The 20067-nt window shown below is 40.3% G+C and overlaps 4 protein-coding genes and 1 long non-coding RNA gene across 5 annotated transcripts; 2 read left to right on the top strand and 3 right to left on the bottom strand.

Moving 5' to 3' along the window:
* On the top strand, positions 1 to 6352 carry LOC125588552 (mucin-1-like). Its single transcript, XM_048759957.1, has 4 exons — positions 1 to 25; positions 676 to 1224; positions 1316 to 1809; positions 5756 to 6352. Exons 1-4 carry the CDS (start codon positions 1 to 3, stop codon positions 6350 to 6352), a joined length of 1665 nt encoding a protein of 554 aa, XP_048615914.1.
* Positions 6353 to 8073: 1721 nt separating this feature from the next.
* Positions 8074 to 9146, bottom strand: BNAC06G32910D. The gene has a single exon (XM_022705238.2). It carries the CDS (start codon positions 8817 to 8819, stop codon positions 8325 to 8327), a length of 495 nt encoding a protein of 164 aa, XP_022560959.1. The 5' UTR covers positions 8820 to 9146; the 3' UTR covers positions 8074 to 8324.
* A 573-nt stretch (positions 9147 to 9719) lies between these two features.
* Positions 9720 to 14605, bottom strand: LOC106373753 (F-box protein At3g22700-like). The gene is made up of 2 exons (XM_048761360.1): positions 14169 to 14605; positions 9720 to 11410 (listed from the first exon to the last, which is right to left on the bottom strand). Exons 1-2 carry the CDS (start codon positions 14353 to 14355, stop codon positions 10275 to 10277), a joined length of 1323 nt encoding a protein of 440 aa, XP_048617317.1. The 5' UTR covers positions 14356 to 14605; the 3' UTR covers positions 9720 to 10274.
* Positions 14606 to 14979: 374 nt separating this feature from the next.
* Positions 14980 to 17248, top strand: LOC125589105. Its single transcript, XR_007325298.1, has 2 exons — positions 14980 to 16121; positions 16273 to 17248. It is a non-coding gene; the product is annotated as an uncharacterized LOC125589105 (long non-coding RNA).
* On the bottom strand, positions 17018 to 19475 carry LOC106376809 (probable magnesium transporter NIPA4). Its single transcript, XM_013816934.3, has 9 exons — positions 19096 to 19475; positions 18917 to 18973; positions 18758 to 18848; positions 18521 to 18681; positions 18306 to 18433; positions 18099 to 18236; positions 17922 to 18014; positions 17721 to 17826; positions 17018 to 17457 (listed from the first exon to the last, which is right to left on the bottom strand). Exons 1-9 carry the CDS (start codon positions 19265 to 19267, stop codon positions 17351 to 17353), a joined length of 1053 nt encoding a protein of 350 aa, XP_013672388.1. The 5' UTR covers positions 19268 to 19475; the 3' UTR covers positions 17018 to 17350.
* Between the last annotated feature and the right edge of the window lie 592 nt (positions 19476 to 20067).

Below are 20067 nucleotides of genomic sequence, written 5' to 3'. Positions count from 1 at the left end.
ATGGTGATACGAAAATGTGGTATAGGTATAAATATAGGGCTAAATATATACATCCTTCTATTTATTGGATAATTTAGTCCGTACGAGCACACATTAATTAGTGATATCAAATAAGTATATCATAAAAAGGTAAATATCAAATCATCACAAATGGAATGTTTCAGATAGAATAACTTGAAAGTTTTCTGGCGGTAAAATGATAAATAACCAATAGTTTCCATGTAACCTTTTCACTTTCCTTTGTTTGAAACATAAAAATATCCGGCCTAGCTGTGACGCCCAGACCCGGTTTCCCTTACCGGCGGTTCGTCCTCAGTTCGCTTCCCTCGACCAAACTGGCCATATCCGAATTTTTATCTTAACTTAGGATTTTTATCCAGTTTTCCCTTAGGAGGTTCAGTTCAGATCCAAGTGTTCGCTAAGTATATCCAACATCCTAGCGAATCACTACAACAGACAGTATAATAAACATATACCTTACTGCCTCAGTGCTTTGTTATCTGAAAATCCATCCGAACACTCCGTCTTATCCAGCCAGCTCGATCAGATACTTAACCGAATCCCCTTGTTCCTTAGTCACTCAGCCAACCATCCCCACGTGACCCAAGCAAACAAAGAGAGACGGCTTGGTGTCCAACCAGCCATCCAGAACAGACTGTACGCTAACCTTATTAGCGTTCCAGAAACAGTCACCTGATCACCACCAGATCAGTCAGTACACAGTCGGCTCCACAGCCATCACTTCAGTCAGTCCTGATCACGTCGGGATCAGTCAGTACACAGTCGGCTCCACAGCCATCGCTTCAGTCAGTCCTGATCACATCCGGATCAGTCAGTACACAGTCGGCTCCACAGCCATCACTTCAGTCAGTCCTGATCACGTCGGGATCAGTCAGTACACAGTCGGCTCCACAGCCATCGCTTCAGTCAGTCCTGATCACGTCGGGATCAGTCAGTACACAGTCGGCTCCACAGCCATCGTTTCAGTCAGTCCTGATCACGTCGGGATCAGTCAGTACACAGTCGGCTCCACAGCCATCGCTTCAGTCAGTCCTGATCACGTCGGGATCAGTCAGTACACAGTCGGCTCCACAGCCATCGCTTCAGTCAGTCCTGATCACATCCGGATCAGTCAGTACACAGTCGGCTGGCTTGGTCTCCAACCAGCCATCCATTCAGTCAGTTCTCTACACGGCTACCCTGCCATCGAACTATCCAGTTCCAGTACAAGTCTCAGTCCATTCAAAACCGATCCATCAAGACTCGGCGCAATGCCATAACCGGTACAGATCCTGAGACTCGATCCTGATTCCAGTCGATCCTCCTTCAGTATGGCACCGGTCCCGATCGCCTTCAGCGATCCGATCACGACAGTACCACATCTCTCCATGGCGAGGATCGTTCCAAGCACAGTATCCGATCCTTCCTTCAGTTCATCAGAATAGGCTGATAGCGTATGCTGTCGCACACCGATCACACCCAAACCGTACACAGTATCCGATCGGGGTTGATCAGATCAGGGCATCGAACCCAACTCAGGCCCGCGACCACTGCATCTCGATCTTAACCACCGCAGATAACTCCAGACGCCTCCCATCAGATCAGATCGGACAACGTCGCAGTAAACCAACAAACCTGCGGTCTCTACGAGACTCCGATCGGCCTTCCAGCCAACGCTCTCTTGTTCCCGATCTGTCTCTCTTATCAGACAGAGTCGCAGTGAACGGACAGCCCAGCGGTCTCTATCTGAGACCCCGATCCGCCTTCCCGGATCTTCAGTACGACCCTTGGCTCAGTCCGCAAGGATCAGTACGCAACTAACCCAGACTCGCGGTCACCGTCGATTGCTCAGATCGGCTTTCCGGCCATGTATCTCACTCTTCTCGTCCCGGTTCCTCTGTTTTCTTCTGTTTTCCTCTGTTTTCTGTCTCAGAACAGAGTAGAGCCGAGATCCCCTTTCTGATCCGCGGCTCACCTTTTACGACTCAGACTAAGCCGCACAAGCACCATCGCTCTCCGACGGTTGGGTTAGAACCCGATCAGTCCGTCTCCGTGAACTCAGTCTCTCTCTCGATCCCTTTTCTCTCTGGGTTCTTTTCTCTGTATTTCCCCTCTAGGAGAACCAGTCCGCTCCGGATCAGATCAGGCGGAGTCGCAGTACACCAGACAGACCCGTGGCCACTAACTGAGACCCCGATCCGCTTCCCGGCTAACTCCGCTTTCCGGTTAACTTCTCGATCTCTCCGATCCGATTCTCCCTTTCTCGGTTCTGTTCTCTGTATTTTTGTCTCAGAAAACCCGTATCCCTTTTTTTTTTCCCGCGAAATCGCACTTAAGGGAAACATATGGGCGGTTTCTCCACCAACCCCACCGACACTCACTGTTCCAAACAGTTATTTACTTAACCCACCGACACCCCGCGCTCCAAGGCTTTCCATGCGCGAGTTTTTCCACTTTTCGGACTTTAACTGTTCCCGCCAGTTTTACTTAGGCGAAAACCGAACTAGAGCTGACTGATCCAGTCAACAACTCTAACCTTGTCCGAATTCCAGTCAACAACTCTAACCTTGTCCGAATCAGACTGATACTACTGAATCAGCTCATCTCAGCTTAGCCGACAGTCTTAACCGACTTGTCTGGCCGTCCTGATAACTTCTCGGTAACTGTTCTATTAACTGATCCCGCCATTCTCCTTAGCTAATCAGTTCATGTACAGCTCAGTCTCGGTTCCCGTTAGAACGTATACAAGTCAGTCCACACATTGACTAACTTGTCTCGGATGACAAGACCAGATGCCTTCTCTGAATCCGTCCAGCTTAGTCCAACAAGCTCAACTGCTATGTTCGGACAGACAGTATCATCTTAATCAGATTAGAACTATCCAGATGACATGTCCAACATGTCTGTCCCGTTTGATCAGTCCGACCTTGGACTGATCCAGTTCAGACATCGGGACAGGGATGTTACAACTCTCCCCCACTTGGAATGAACTCGTCCTCGAGTTCAGCAGGCAATAGAACTTTGTTCTACCCATTCAGAACAGTCTCCACCACTTGGAATAAATCCCTATCGAACGGCACTCATGCCTTGACTCAATGCTCAGGCTTTCGGTCACTCGACCATTCCTGTGTTCCAGACTTGGTGATCACAATCACGCTTGGAGTCCATTCCAACAGACTCGGTTCAATACACCAACTCACTAAGCATAGTAGTCCTTACTTCCGAGCAATCTCTTGGTGTTTGGACACACACTTTGGCGAGAACACTAGACTCCCAACAGTGCTGACCAGTTTACCTCAGTTCTCGAAGTGTTAACTCACTATCTTAGTTCAGTTCCAACCAGTCTCAGTCCAATCCTAACATGACTGTTTGATTCTCGCACTCCAGTGTTCCTTAGCATGGCCTAACTCCGAGTACTAGGAACTTAATCTTTTCAGAACGCATGGATCTCATCTTGATCCTTACTGTTGTTTCCTTCGGATCACTCCCTGATCCTATCCAGTCACCGACCACTTATGATCGACTTCAGCTTTTCTCAGATCTTTACTGATCTTTTATTGACACCTCCGGATCATTCTTGATCCTTACAGACATTTCTTACCGGATCCTACGCTTGATCCCTTGCACAAGTTTCCTTTCGGACTCTCAGTCCTTTCCGGTTCACAATTTCAAAATTGCAAACTCATCTAGTTCCCATTGACTCAGTCACAGTTATGTCTTGGAAACTCAGCAGTTCCCAATGACATCAGTTCATACCATACGTACCTAACGCACATACTTCCTACAGACATGGGATGGCAAACTCTCACTAGTTCCCATCCATGATTTCATCGCGATCGGAAACCCACAGTAGTGAACTCCTAGAGTTCCAGTAACAGTACAGTTATGCCTTGGAAGGTACATCTCCCACAGACATCAGATTGGGTTTCCGCAGACCACAGTACAGACACGCGATGGCGAACTAATCTAGTTCCCACCGACGCGATTACAGTTACGTCTTGGCAACTCTCCGGTTCCCACAGACGTCAGGACAGTACACGCGATGACAGACAGTCACGTCTTGGAAACTCTCGGTTTCCATAGACGCCAGAACAGACAGTCTCAGTACAGTTATGCCTTAGCAAACCCATTCAGTTTCTAAGGCATATTATCACCACTCATCATCAATAGCATCTTGTACCTCCGAGTAGTTTCTTGATCACTTAACAAGTCTTTGGCAAGTACATTTGACTTCCAATCTCTTGTTCCGATGATCTCAACTCTCGGACAGCACAAACCTACTAAGACAATCAAGCTTAGACAGTCTTGACAATTCCATTGTCCTTTTCTTTGTATCCAGACTTGCTTACACTTGCCACTTGCTATGTGTAAGTCCTATACATATTTTCTTCCGAATCCTTTCATGGAACTTCCAGTTTCAATTCCCCGGACCAGCCTGTCCATTACCTTGAAAATCTTAGAATCCGTCTAAGCATTCTCAACAGACGTCCCATTCGAATGTAAGTCTCGGTACTTCACATTCCAGCATCAGTGCCTTAGCCATTAGTCCTTAGGCTCTTCCATGGACGACTTGTCCAATTCAGTTTTCCGATTCCCTGACTCTTTCAGGTTATCCCTTAGCAATCCAGCTATCGCCTTAGCCAGTTCATTGAGATTCCATCACAATCCTCGGACCACCTGTCCAACTCTGTTTCCGTTCACAACCTTCAGCTCATCCACTCGGCTATTCTGCCTTGAATCTGTCCGCTGAAGTCTTCTTTCCAAATTCAGTTAATGGACGTCTCGTCCATACAGAGTTAAACTCATCAGCTCCTTGGCTCCATATCCGACATCATTGTCCTTGTCTTACTTAGACTTTTCCGAAGCATCCTTGGCTTCCTCGAGCCACTTGCTTCAATCCTAACTTCAGCAAGCTTATTATCCTTAAGCTTCAGAATACACTTCGTCAATCTTTCCCGTTTCTTCACTTCAGAATTCGAGTCCATTGACTTAAATAAACCTCTCGGTTGTTTCCAACTCTTAGGTAGATTTATTGGATAACTCTTCTCGAGTAATCCTGAACACCTTAAGCAATCCGATCATTCTCCAAATGATCTCAACTCAGACTTCATTCAACCAATCCAATCATTCATCAATGATCTTATCTCTGGTTCTTTACAGTTAGACTTTTAACTTACATTTGCCCATACAATGTGTAAGTCCGACTTGATCACTCCCAACATCAAGTCTCTCATCAATTCTCCAGTGCTCGCGCTCAGCATTTTCCGCGTCCATTCGGTCTAGACAAATCTTGAATAACCCTTCCAACTCTGTCCTAGAACCGTAATCGCTCTGATACCAACTTGTGACGCCCAGACCCGGTTTCCCTTACCGGCGGTTCGTCCTCAGTTCGCTTCCCTCGACCAAACTGGCCATATCCGAATTTTTATCTTAACTTAGGATTTTTATCCAGTTTTCCCTTAGGAGGTTCAGTTCAGATCCAAGTGTTCGCTAAGTATATCCAACATCCTAGCGAATCACTACAACAGACAGTATAATAAACATATACCTTACTGCCTCAGTGCTTTGTTATCTGAAAATCCATCCGAACACTCCGTCTTATCCAGCCAGCTCGATCAGATACTTAACCGAATCCCCTTGTTCCTTAGTCACTCAGCCAACCATCCCCACGTGACCCAAGCAAACAAAGAGAGACGGCTTGGTGTCCAACCAGCCATCCAGAACAGACTGTACGCTAACCTTATTAGCGTTCCAGAAACAGTCACCTGATCACCACCAGATCAGTCAGTACACAGTCGGCTCCACAGCCATCACTTCAGTCAGTCCTGATCACGTCGGGATCAGTCAGTACACAGTCGGCTCCACAGCCATCGCTTCAGTCAGTCCTGATCACATCCGGATCAGTCAGTACACAGTCGGCTCCACAGCCATCACTTCAGTCAGTCCTGATCACGTCGGGATCAGTCAGTACACAGTCGGCTCCACAGCCATCGCTTCAGTCAGTCCTGATCACGTCGGGATCAGTCAGTACACAGTCGGCTCCACAGCCATCGTTTCAGTCAGTCCTGATCACGTCGGGATCAGTCAGTACACAGTCGGCTCCACAGCCATCGCTTCAGTCAGTCCTGATCACGTCGGGATCAGTCAGTACACAGTCGGCTCCACAGCCATCGCTTCAGTCAGTCCTGATCACATCCGGATCAGTCAGTACACAGTCGGCTGGCTTGGTCTCCAACCAGCCATCCATTCAGTCAGTTCTCTACACGGCTACCCTGCCATCGAACTATCCAGTTCCAGTACAAGTCTCAGTCCATTCAAAACCGATCCATCAAGACTCGGCGCAATGCCATAACCGGTACAGATCCTGAGACTCGATCCTGATTCCAGTCGATCCTCCTTCAGTATGGCACCGGTCCCGATCGCCTTCAGCGATCCGATCACGACAGTACCACATCTCTCCATGGCGAGGATCGTTCCAAGCACAGTATCCGATCCTTCCTTCAGTTCATCAGAATAGGCTGATAGCGTATGCTGTCGCACACCGATCACACCCAAACCGTACACAGTATCCGATCGGGGTTGATCAGATCAGGGCATCGAACCCAACTCAGGCCCGCGACCACTGCATCTCGATCTTAACCACCGCAGATAACTCCAGACGCCTCCCATCAGATCAGATCGGACAACGTCGCAGTAAACCAACAAACCTGCGGTCTCTACGAGACTCCGATCGGCCTTCCAGCCAACGCTCTCTTGTTCCCGATCTGTCTCTCTTATCAGACAGAGTCGCAGTGAACGGACAGCCCAGCGGTCTCTATCTGAGACCCCGATCCGCCTTCCCGGATCTTCAGTACGACCCTTGGCTCAGTCCGCAAGGATCAGTACGCAACTAACCCAGACTCGCGGTCACCGTCGATTGCTCAGATCGGCTTTCCGGCCATGTATCTCACTCTTCTCGTCCCGGTTCCTCTGTTTTCTTCTGTTTTCCTCTGTTTTCTGTCTCAGAACAGAGTAGAGCCGAGATCCCCTTTCTGATCCGCGGCTCACCTTTTACGACTCAGACTAAGCCGCACAAGCACCATCGCTCTCCGACGGTTGGGTTAGAACCCGATCAGTCCGTCTCCGTGAACTCAGTCTCTCTCTCGATCCCTTTTCTCTCTGGGTTCTTTTCTCTGTATTTCCCCTCTAGGAGAACCAGTCCGCTCCGGATCAGATCAGGCGGAGTCGCAGTACACCAGACAGACCCGTGGCCACTAACTGAGACCCCGATCCGCTTCCCGGCTAACTCCGCTTTCCGGTTAACTTCTCGATCTCTCCGATCCGATTCTCCCTTTCTCGGTTCTGTTCTCTGTATTTTTGTCTCAGAAAACCCGTATCCCTTTTTTTTTTCCCGCGAAATCGCACTTAAGGGAAACATATGGGCGGTTTCTCCACCAACCCCACCGACACTCACTGTTCCAAACAGTTATTTACTTAACCCACCGACACCCCGCGCTCCAAGGCTTTCCATGCGCGAGTTTTTCCACTTTTCGGACTTTAACTGTTCCCGCCAGTTTTACTTAGGCGAAAACCGAACTAGAGCTGACTGATCCAGTCAACAACTCTAACCTTGTCCGAATTCCAGTCAACAACTCTAACCTTGTCCGAATCAGACTGATACTACTGAATCAGCTCATCTCAGCTTAGCCGACAGTCTTAACCGACTTGTCTGGCCGTCCTGATAACTTCTCGGTAACTGTTCTATTAACTGATCCCGCCATTCTCCTTAGCTAATCAGTTCATGTACAGCTCAGTCTCGGTTCCCGTTAGAACGTATACAAGTCAGTCCACACATTGACTAACTTGTCTCGGATGACAAGACCAGATGCCTTCTCTGAATCCGTCCAGCTTAGTCCAACAAGCTCAACTGCTATGTTCGGACAGACAGTATCATCTTAATCAGATTAGAACTATCCAGATGACATGTCCAACATGTCTGTCCCGTTTGATCAGTCCGACCTTGGACTGATCCAGTTCAGACATCGGGACAGGGATGTTACACTAGCCCCTCTTGCCCTTTTTTCATTTTTCACCTTATAAAATTCATACATATTCAGATCAAACCCCACGCAATAAACAAAAGAAAAAGACAAGAAACAAGTAGCAAAAAGACTCTTCAAAATCCAACTATGTTCTTCAAATTCAGGGACCTAAAGTTAATTGTTGTGAACCACCCACACTACAAATGCAAACTTTTGTTTTAAAGACAATTATAGCTTCTTTCTCCATAAAAGCCCCGTAACTTTTGATTTCTACCAAAACACCCCTCAAATATAACGGTGAGATCACCGTGGATGAGTTTTCGCCGGCGATCTCCGAGATGAACTCCGCAGAACAAGAAGCTTCTTCAAAACCCTCATTAACACGAACACGTTAGGACTCATCTTCTTCTTCGTTAACTTCATGCCGCCCCCAACGGCCACGGCAGGGCTCTCGTCGGAAAACAAAGACGCTTTCTTCTCCCCGCGGTCTCCGCCGAACTCGATCCTAAGACTCTGGCTTCTCGGTGGCAGCTCTTCGTTGAGAACTTCCCACAAGATATCCATTTTCTCCTCTGTTTCATCACTCCAAAGACTTTTCCTCTCCACGTAAGAGAAGCTCTTCGTCTGATCGTTACCATCTTCCTTCGCAAAACCTCTGTCGCGATCTCCACGACGGAGATTCTCCTGCGAGTGTTTCCACAGTGGAGGTGAATCGGTGCCGCCGGAAAAGTGGGAAGAGTCTTGGGAAGCGAGCAACGGAAAGCTAAACTCTTCGGAAGAGACATTGCTCAGAGCCATTTTCTGGGATCAAGAAGCTAGAAAGAAGAAGAATACCAATGACATAACAACACCACACAGTTTGTGTTTTGTTGTTTGTGATGTTGGATTCGTTGTTCTGTCTCTTTTTTTTCTTGCTCAACTGCTACAACAAGTTTCTCCCCTTTTTTTTCTCTTTTGATGTGCAGAGGAATATTTGGGTTTATTTGAAAATATGTAATTATGGCGATCTTTTTTCATATGGGTTGAGTTTATTGTATTTTGGTAACAAATTAAATTTTTGTCTCTTGTAGATAATTTTATAAAATATTATTTCCTAAATGAGTAGATTGTAATTTTCCATTTTAGGTAGTTTATATTTTATAGGTGAACACGTATTCCTCCATTTGTGATTTTCAAATCGGATTACAGTTAACATAAATGCGGATGTTGAAAGATTTTAAAGATAAGAGACTGTGTGCTGTTATATAGTTAAATTAAATTAAATTGGTGATTGACTCTCTAAGTTATGAAATGTATAAAGAAGAAGTTAATTGAGAGGGACATAGCGCAGTTTCGAGTTAACATCTCATCTACCAGCGGAGTGATTGATTGTAGAAAGATGAACATAAAACGTTGTCTCTATACGTGACCATCAATGTTATAACTCCACCTCATCAGTATACTATTTCTTCAAACCAATTGACTAACCATGTGTTTTCTAACATTCATATTCTTTTTTCAAATAGTTTAAACCAACCAATGGAGAAAATAGAAGAACTAAATAAAAAAGTCAAAGATTCAAATATTGAATTGTAAACCTTCGGTTTTAAGCAAAACCCATCTCTGTTCTATAACAAAAAGATCTTAAAAGGTCACAAAAGGGTTTATGAGTGGGTGTGTGCTAATGCCATATGTTTTGATTGAATTCACAGCATATTTACTGAGAAGAAGAAAGAAGATCCCAATCGTCCTCCTTATAACTTTCCTCGATCTTCTTGAACCATTTGTATTTGATAAGACATATGAACCAAGGTCCATGTTTATAGTAGATCGAAATAAGGGAGAAAAAAAGGTTGAGGCTCTCTGGCTTGTAGTAGACCAGAAAACAAAGCAATAACAATCAGTTGCAAACTCCAGAGGGATAAACTATGTCTCTATCGGCATGTTCTAAATTATTATAATCATTTAGGCTAAGCGCATCTTCAAACTATATAGATGAAGGAAGAACGTTGACCAAGTGGCAAACAAACACGTTCTAGTGTTAGGCTGAACTAAAACCAATTAAATTCTTTATATATAATAGGAACGCAAAAGCTAACAGGTGGGCAACATTCAAGAAGATAGCGAGTTCCTTTTTTACTATAAAATTTTTAAAGGCCTAACAGAAACTGTGATGATTATACAATAAGATATAATGAAACACAACAGGCTTTTCCACTGGATAGAAAAAAATATATATTTAACGGGTGAGGAAAGATCGCCTTGCGTTACAACTTATAAGGTAGCACACCTCGTCTTCGTCCACCCACGACCTCGGTTTCCACGACGACTGCTATTGCTAAAATCAGTGCACTCTATCTCCCGCCAGTCCCATTCGTCATCTGATTCGGACATCATGTCATCATCAGTCTCTTCTGAATACCGGGTGTCATAATCCAACCCTCCATTACAACGTCGTACCCTATGACCCCACCATCTTCTATGATGCCATTTACCAAAACCATCTGGTTCAATACTTTGCTGGGGGAACTGAACCAAACTTGGAACATAATTAAAAATATGTTCATGTCTAGAACGCGCTCCTTCAAAAGGGACTTCTGAGTAATACTCATCTTCCTCTCCAATAGTGAATGCAACTTCCTCACAAGGTGAATCACACAAGGCCACTTTCTTATCTTCGTCGATTAAAACACTCGTATAAATATTTAAGACAAAGTCCATTGTAAAGGATTTGGTCCATGACAAATCTGCTTCACAAGTATCCATGTTATTGGTCACCCACATCTCCATATTTGAATCAACCCAACGTAACACTGAGAGTTCTTCTCTAACAACTGACAGAGCCCGATAATGACAACGCCTAAATGTGAGAGGAAAACGATAACGTCTAAATCTCTCTCTCGTAAAATCAAAACTGAGTAAGTCGCCGCCCTCTTCGTTGTGAGAAGAAATCCAGTAAGCATTTCCATTCAAAGTCACACCATGAGACTCGTTACTGATGCAGTTACGAGGATTAATACGAGCATCAAGAAATCTCCACATATTAGAGTTGAAATCATAGATTTTAAATCTTTCATATTGGACGTCGACGTCGTAGTTTATTATATGGTAAAACTTCAAAATTTTATAGCTGCGGCAAGATTGGTTGTTTTCGTATCCCAACATAAACAAAGACCCTCCACGGAACCACCTGCTACCATCGTGGTCTCTGATCCACCTTGTTTGCCCTGAACAAGGATTCCAAACCACGAGTTCGCTCTCGGTGGCGCATAACAACAAACCATCGCAGTGAGAAACTGTGTCTATATGGGCATCTCTCGAAACATAATAATTTTTTAGGCTAAGTGCATCACTAAATTCTATCGAAGGAGGAACAAACTTCAGATCTACGCTCGCAAAAAAAAGCCTATCACTACAAGAAAACATCGGTATTCTGACGGACATTCCGACGGAAAATGAAATCCTCGGAATTTCCCGAGGAATTTCTGAGGAAATTCCGAGGAAACCCAACATTTGGGTTTCCTCGGAATTTCCTCGGAATATACCGACGGAATTCCGAGAAAACATCAATCCGTCGGAATATTCCGAGGAAATTCCGACGAACTAGTGATCGATCGATGCGTTTTTGGACATATACCCATCGATCGATCACATTGTTACGCTTTGGTCCATCATAGTGATCGATCGATGCGTTTTTGGACATAAATACATCGATCGATCCGTTTATAAAAAAACATTCGAGATTTTGAAACCCCAAACACTAGTTCCTCAGAATTTCCTCGGAATATTCCGAGGAAATTCCGAGGAACACTTGATATCCTTGATCGATCGATGGGATGATCTCATCGATCGATCACATTGTTACGCTTTGGTCCATCATAGTGATCGATCGATGCGTTTTTGGACATAAATACATCGATCGATCCGTTTATAAAAAAACATTCGAGATTTTGAAACCCCAAACACTAGTTCCTCAGAATTTCCTCGGAATATTCCGAGGAAATTCCGAGGAACACTTGATATCCTTGATCGATCGATGGGATAATCTCATCGATCGATCACATTGTTACGCTTTGGTCCATCTTAGTGATCGATCGATGCGTTTTTGGACATAAATACATCGATCGATCCGTTTATAAAAAAACATTCGAGATTTTGAAACCCCAAACACTAGTTCCTCAGAATTTCCTCGGAATATTCCGAGGAAATTCTGAGGAAGAAAAGGGTTTCTTCGGAATTCCCTCGGAATATTCTGAGGAAATTCCTAGGAAATAGGGTTTTTAAACCGAAAACAATGTTTTGCGGTTTGAATAACACCTATATAACCCTTATTAAGTGTCTTACGTTCATTATGAAGTCAAAAATTTGTTCATTACCCTATAATAAACACTTTTCCGATTGTATGAACGAAATCCCCACAACATAAGAGAAACACTTATACACTTTAATGAACGGTAAAGGGAATACTTACAATTCGTTTTGAAATTTGTTATTTCATGGTTTATGCTCATCTATACAAAGAATCTTCAATGGTATGCATTAGAATTGTATAAGAAATGAAATACGGCAAAAAAAATTGATGTTTTGAAACCCCAAACACTAGTTCCTCGGTATTTCCTCGGAATATTCCGAGGAAATTCCGAGGAACAATATAAATTAATAGAAATACATGCACAGGATATTCTTTTTCCTCAAATTAATGAAAATATTCCGAGGAAATTTCGACGGATATTTAAGTGGCCGTCGGAATTTCCTCGGAATATTTTCATTTAACCGGGCAAACAAGCCGCCAAATATTTTGCGAAAATTGAAATTGAAAATACTGAGGGAATTCCGACGGAAAATATCCGTCAGACCCAAGGTTTTATAAACTCGAACCGCATCTTCTTCCCCATTTCTCTCGTCTTCCCCATTTCTCTCTTCTTCCTCTCCGGCGATCTCTCTCTCCTTCCGGCGTTCTCCACCTTCTCTCGCGACGATCTCTCCGGCGAATCCTTTCCATTCCTTTGCAAATCATGTAAGGACCTTATCCCACTCTCTTAGGTCCTATTTGTTAGGTTTTTAAGTAGATTTGATGATTTTAGAAGTTTTTTGATAGATTTTTGTTAGGGTGATTGGGTAGGATTGTGATTTGTTGTGTAATAGGTTTAGAATTGTGATTTGGTTGTGTTGAATTGATTTAGAATTTTTTTTATAAATTGTTTATTATTTTTGTATTTACAAAACGTTTATATAAATTCGATTTTACAAAACGTTTTTGTATATAAATTCGATTTTTGGATTTATAAAAGATGATTTCATATTTATAAAAATATTTATATTTATTAAAACTAATTTTGTATTTATAAAACATTTTTTTGATTTATAAACACTATTTTTTTATTTTTGTATTTATAAAAACTATTTTTAAATATACAAAACGTTCTTTGTATATAAATTCGTTTTTGGATTTATAAAAGATGATTTCATATTTTAAAATTAATTTTGTATTTATAAAACATTTTTTGATTTATAAACACTATTTTATTATTTTTTGTATTTATAAGTACTATTTTGTATTTATAAAAAGATGATTTCATATCTATAAAAATATTTATATTTATTAAAACTAATTTTGTATTTATAAAACATTTTTTTATTTATAAACACTATTTTATTATTTTTTGTATTTATAAAAACTATTTTGTATTTATAAAAAGATGATTTCATATTTATAAAAATATTTATATTTATTAAAACTAATTTTGTATTTATAAAACATTTTTTTATTTATAAAAACTATTTTATTATTTTTTGTATTTTAAATATGTTTTCTATTTCAATTTTAATTTTATATTTTTGAATTTCAATTTAAAAAAATAAATTTATAATTTTTTTTTTGAATTTTGGAAATATTCCGAGGAAGTGTATCCCTCGGAATATTCCGACGACATATTCCTCGGAATATTCCCGAGGAATTTCTGACGAAAAAAATCCTCGGAATATTCCGAGGAAATTCATTTCCTCGGAATTCCGTCGGAAATTTCCGAGGGATTTCCGAGGAAAGATGAATTTCCGAGGAGTTATTTCCGAGGACTTTTTTCGTCGGTATGTCGTCGGAATAGCGTTATTCCGACGACATACCGACGATTTTTTCCCTCAGTATGCTGCTGTTTTCTTGTAGTGTATATTCTGTCAACATGAGAACAAGAGGCTGCTTTGGAGCGTTACGAAAGTGCTTCTCGGAGAATCTTTGGTCTTCGAAGAATAAAGTGTTCCATCGTCTGCAAATAGATCTCCATCGCATCAGAGATGTGGCTGGAACCCTAGATAGTATTTCTTCTTCTAAATCTGCCGGAAGATAGGAAGTCATCATTGTTTCTCTTGTGGATTCGATCCTAAGGGGATAAGAAAAGTTTTGTATCCTCTAAGGAAGAGAAAACGTTTGAGGGGGAGGGGGCTCTATCTGAGTAGAAATTAGGGTTTTGAGTTTTACAACTTTCAACCGAACCTATCTTGTCTTATACTCCCTCTGTTTCTAAATAGATGATGTTTTAGAAAGTTTTCAATGTTTCAAAATAGATGATGTTTTCATATATCAATGCATTTTTTAACTTTATCAAAATCTGTGTAACCAATGATATTTTGTAATCTGTTTTGTGATTGGTTGAATAGCTTTTAATTTATATTTTAATGATATTTTTAAAATAAAAAATAAGTTTCTTAATATTTGTGCACAATCCTAAAACTTCATGTATTTTGAAACAGATAGAGTATACAAAAGAGAAAACTTCATTTTGACGGTGAGTGATGCTTAAAATAAGGGCTAGGATGGATTGCTCCAACAAAATAAGCCTCAAATAAATTTTTACATTTTTTGTATATTACATTAATTTCATTAATAATTAACTATAAGTATTAAACTTTTTAAAAGCAAATAATAAATACACATTATAAATGCAAAACTTTTGTGGTGTTTGCTTACATGTGCAGGGGCGGATCTACACCCAATATTTGTATGTGGCACAAATAAATAAGATAACTAAAAAATTGAAACAATCATAATAAAAATCATAGTTATGTAAATTTTATTCATAAAAAACTAAACTTATAAATATTTCTAATTAAAATGGTGAAAAATAACTAATAAGATTGTAACTAAATTTTAAATATGTCATATAAGAGTATATAAAATGACATTAACCATAAATTATATAGATAATAGTAAATAGCTTTTAAATATAGTTAGATTTTAAAATATTTGATAAATTAGATACAAATTATTTAATTAACTTGATTTACTAATATTATTAACTTATGAGATTGTAAAATAACATATAAAATGCAACCAGTAAAAAGAGAATGAAAAATGGAAAACTAGAGGCAGGGGTGAGAATCGAACACTTTCCCAGTGGAGCTATTGGTGACACCAGTAACCAATTTACTTAATGGATCAGCAAAGATGATACCTCCCTAGGAATTTTCTAATAATCAGTATGTGGCACATGCCCAATCCTTTGACTATCTAGATCCGCCCCTGGACATGTGAAAGTTTTGAGTGGAGTTCGGCCGTCCGATGCTATCTTAGTTTTCTCGAATTTTATACTACTTCTATTTATAATCAACATGCACTTAGAGTTCACGTATGCGTGGAGTTATGTCAGATGATGTTTCAATTGTGCTGACCACTACTCAGCTTTAGGCTCAATTGCCATACTATGGACATGGCTTATCTCAAGCGAGAATGTAAGAAAAAGGTATGATATTCGTTTCTCTCTTGGAGTGAATACCCTCTCTCTCTTTGTTAATTTGTTGATAATCAAAGCAAGAAAAAAACCTAACTTGAGTTTGTAAGCATAGTGAATGATTTAATAGGCGATGATGGTCCATGCCAACAAGAATATAGGAAATGAGACAGAGCAGGTGAAGCTTTTGAGAAAATTCAAAACCCATATGAGGTAATGATTGATAATGTGTTTCATCAGTTTGTGTGCATCAAGCTCCTCCATCTCTGGTCTCTCTATATATATGGCCTCTAGCTAGGTATTGCTTGAATCTATACTACGCAAATCATATTGCCGATGAATTAAAGAAGGAAGAACAACTAATTAATCTATTTTTCGGAGTTTTAAAATTTGAAAGGTATGTTTATAGTTGTGTGGGAATACATCTGTTGCAACTTGTCATTTCTCTATCTTTTTCGCTCCTTGCTTAATTCATTAATATTTTCGTCTCGGACCCTCAACTTTGATATTTATCTTTACTATATGATGCATGGACATGGTTTCTTTAGCTGGGGCTTTGGAGGCTCAGAGAGTGAAGGAGAGGAAGCTTCAAGCGAGTGTTAAAAATATGGAAAACGGCATTACTTGCTGACTGTTTTGCTCAGTTCTGGTACGGTCAGTGTGATTCATGCAGTGTCATTTTATGACTACATTTCTGCTGCCTCTTTGTTTGTGTTAATTTTTGCCCATCGCCTGATATGCATGAGCTCTTCACACATCGACAATATTTTCTTTTGTATGAAGGGATCTTTAATCATTTCGAGTTGAAATACTTTTACTATTTGCCAGCAATCTCTTCTTCTTATATTACAACTGAACTTAGCTAAAAAGGTTTATGTACTCACTCACTCATGTAGGCCAATTCAAAAGCATCAAATCATATAATTAGAAAGAAAATTTAGAGAAGTTTGATGTTCTGGGGCAAGTCGCTAAAATATGTAACTATGCGATCTTTTCATATGGGTTTAGTTTATTTTATTTTGGCGACAAATTATTATTATTATTATTTATCTCTTATGGATACTTTATAGATGAACACGTATTCCTTCGTTTGTGATTTTTAAATCGGATTACATTTGAATATAAATGTGAAAGTTGAAAGATTTAAAAGTTAAAGAGTCATATTAAATTGGTGACGAACTTCTCTCAAGTAATGAAATGTATAGAAAAGAGTTAGTTGAGAGGGACCTACAAAAGAGTCATATTCAATTTTTTTTTTCTTTCAAATAGTTTAAACCGACCTACAAAAAAAAATCAATGATTCGAATATTGAATTGAAAACCTTCAGTTGTAAGCAAAACCCATCTCAGTTTTACATCGAAAAATAAATAAATCTAAAAGGGCACAAAAGGGTTTATGTGTGGGTGTGTGCTAATGCCATATGTTTTGTTTTGATTGAATTCACAGCATATTTACCGAGAAGAAGATGAGATCTGATCGTCCTCTTTTTACCTTCTTGATCTTCTTGAACCATATGTGATTGTTAGAACAGAAGAACCATGGTCCACACGTTCATTGTATATCAAGGGAAAAAAAGTTGAGGCTCTCTGGCTTGGAGTAGACTGGAAAACAAAGCAGTAACAGCTTTTAAACTGACATGAGAGATTCTTGGCGTCTTAGTGGAATGCCCTCTGATTCAAACCCATCCTCATTGGCATGCTTGCTTATCCGCAACGGTAATATTACCGACGAACCTGCAACAACAGAACTATAACAATCAGTTCAGTTGCAAACTCCTAGAAACTCCAGAGGGCATACAGACTAAGATTATATGCATACAACATGTGGCAATCTTTTTGTCAATCGTTAACACTTAACAGAGCTATTGCTCAAACTCTAGTTAGGAGTGTGTAAATACATCTATGTATACAAATGTTTCCTCATAGCTGAGAGAGTATAGGATAATCTAAGTTCTCATTTCACATAAGAAGTGCTGCAAATGAAATAGAATACGCACCCTCGACCATGTCCTTCGTTCTATGGAGAAGAAAAGTGCCAGAAAGTATTGTAACGAATCCGCACATTTCTGTGACAATTTGAGTACCGTTTTGCCTATCCCAGTCCTGTTCAATAAACACAAAGCAGTAATTTTGATTCATGTACCAAAGCAACAATCAACATATAACGGTATTTTATATATTTTGTGGCGGAAGGTTACCTTAAACATGATAACACTGGCTAATATCGTTAGTGATGTGAACATTACGTAGTATATAGGAGATACTATAGCTGTATTGAATGTGTCAAGAGCCTGCAAGTAATATGTGCAATACAGGAAAGGGAAATTACTTTAGTAACCAAGGAAGACATCTAACATCAAGCGCAATTACTTTACCTTGTTTAAGTAGTTCAACTGGGTTATCACGCAGGTAAGTACGACCAAGGTGAACACCCAAGTTTGAGGATAAAACAACTGATTAGTTCCAGAAAATGTCAGCTTTAGTGCTATTCCAAGTGCTTTTACGCTCATCACCTGTGTTCACATGTTTGATCAATCACTTGTTCTTTGAGGAAAATAGAATTTACAAACTGGACAACATACCGACAATGATCCCACAAGCGAGCAAATAGCGATGTAGACCATTACGTTTGTCTGCCCGTATTGGGGCACAACACGGGTAATAAGAAACACAGCAGCCCCGATGATAATGCTCGCATAGAACATGAATGCTGCAACAAAACTAGACCAACGTTAGAAAAAAAATTGACTGTAAGGAGGAAAAAAAAACGGATCATTAGGTAGTTCAGACAATGCACCTGGTTCAGTTGCAAGGTTCCAAACTTCAAGCACAGAATCAATCTCTTGTTCTTGAGGAGCATGTAGGACAATTGTAGTCGAACCCACAACACACAAGGCACAGCCGAGAATTCCAAAAACGTGTAGTTTCTCCCGTAATATAATATGAGCCAAGACAGCACTGAGATCCACAGGAAAAGAAAAAAAAAGAGTATAAGAGAAAGCATCAGACATGAGTCTTGAGTATATTCTCCTACCTGATGATGATACTGAGTGCGCCTAGAGGAGTGACAAGTATAGCCGGCGCAAATGCATAGGCAGCAAAATTGGCAATCTCACCAAGTAACACTACAAGTAGCAGAGCATCAGTAAGAAGAAGGTTTAAGATTAGCAAACGCCAAAGGAAGAGGACTCACTTGTAGTCATGCCGATCCACCAAAGAGGCTCGTAAAGATAAGAGTAGCCACCAACACCTATACAATGTGGTTGTTAAGTGAACCTCTCAACAGAGGAAAGAAGACATGATAAAGGTGGGATCTTTCGAGGTCCCCTGAGTCTCTCTATCATAACAAAAGCTGCTTGTTCAATTGAATACCTGCCCTAGTGCCGGTGGTGGCGGCTTTCTTGAGACCTTTCTTCTTGACGATGAAGCTAGCTCCGATGAATAAACTAGACGAGATGGCCAACACCAAACCCTTGATGTTATCGGAGGACATTCCTCTATACGAATCACGCCACCCTCCTCCTCCTCCTCCTGATTCCGCCATTCGAATTCCCCAAAGATCGAATCTTTCTTCTGAAACTTCAAAAACCCTAAATTGGCGAGATCCGATCGAAGCTAGAGATTTTTTTGCGAACCAAAAAAGCTTAGATGAGGTCGGTTGCTTGCTTGGTAGATCGAGGTTAGAGGAGGATACGCTTTGGAGGAGAAAGTAAATTACTGATGACCCTACCACCGTCACTCCCCGGCGCCACCTTTCCCTTTTTTGTTTGTTTTTTTACTTAAAAATCAAAATTAAAATACAAACTCACTGTTTTTTATTTCTTTTATATCATTTAAATTAGTTTAAAAAAAAAAATTACGGATCGAAAACCATAATCTTTTAGGCCAAAACATTATATAATAATCTCTGTTTCAATTTAGTCGTTGTTGTATAGTAAAATACTTGTTTTATAATTTTAATTCAAAATTTATTGAATTTATATTTTAAATTATTTTTTATTGATTAAAATGTATTGATGTGTATTAGTAATGATATTTTTATCTAGTAAATATATAGTTTTTAATGTTTTTTTTTAATTTGTATGTTTAAGTATAAAACAACAAAATAAAATGAAACAAATAAAGTATTAGTTTGTTCATACTACTCGTTCTATTCTATCTTATAGTGTTTTTTTTTTCCAATTAAGCTAACGTAGTTAGGTTTAAACTTTGAAGCCTAACTACATACACTATACAATGTTTCTTTCTACGATAATCTAATCCTGGATTACAATATACTAATATAGATACGCCTCAATTAAGCCTAACTACACTATATTATAATTTCTGATAATATAGATTTTG

The sequence above is a fragment of the Brassica napus genome, chromosome C6 (assembly GCF_020379485.1).
Source record: "Brassica napus cultivar Da-Ae chromosome C6, Da-Ae, whole genome shotgun sequence".
NCBI classification, from domain to species: domain Eukaryota; kingdom Viridiplantae; phylum Streptophyta; class Magnoliopsida; order Brassicales; family Brassicaceae; genus Brassica; species Brassica napus.
Note: the sequence above shows the minus strand (reverse complement) of the source record. Positions and strands in the feature narration are given on the sequence as shown.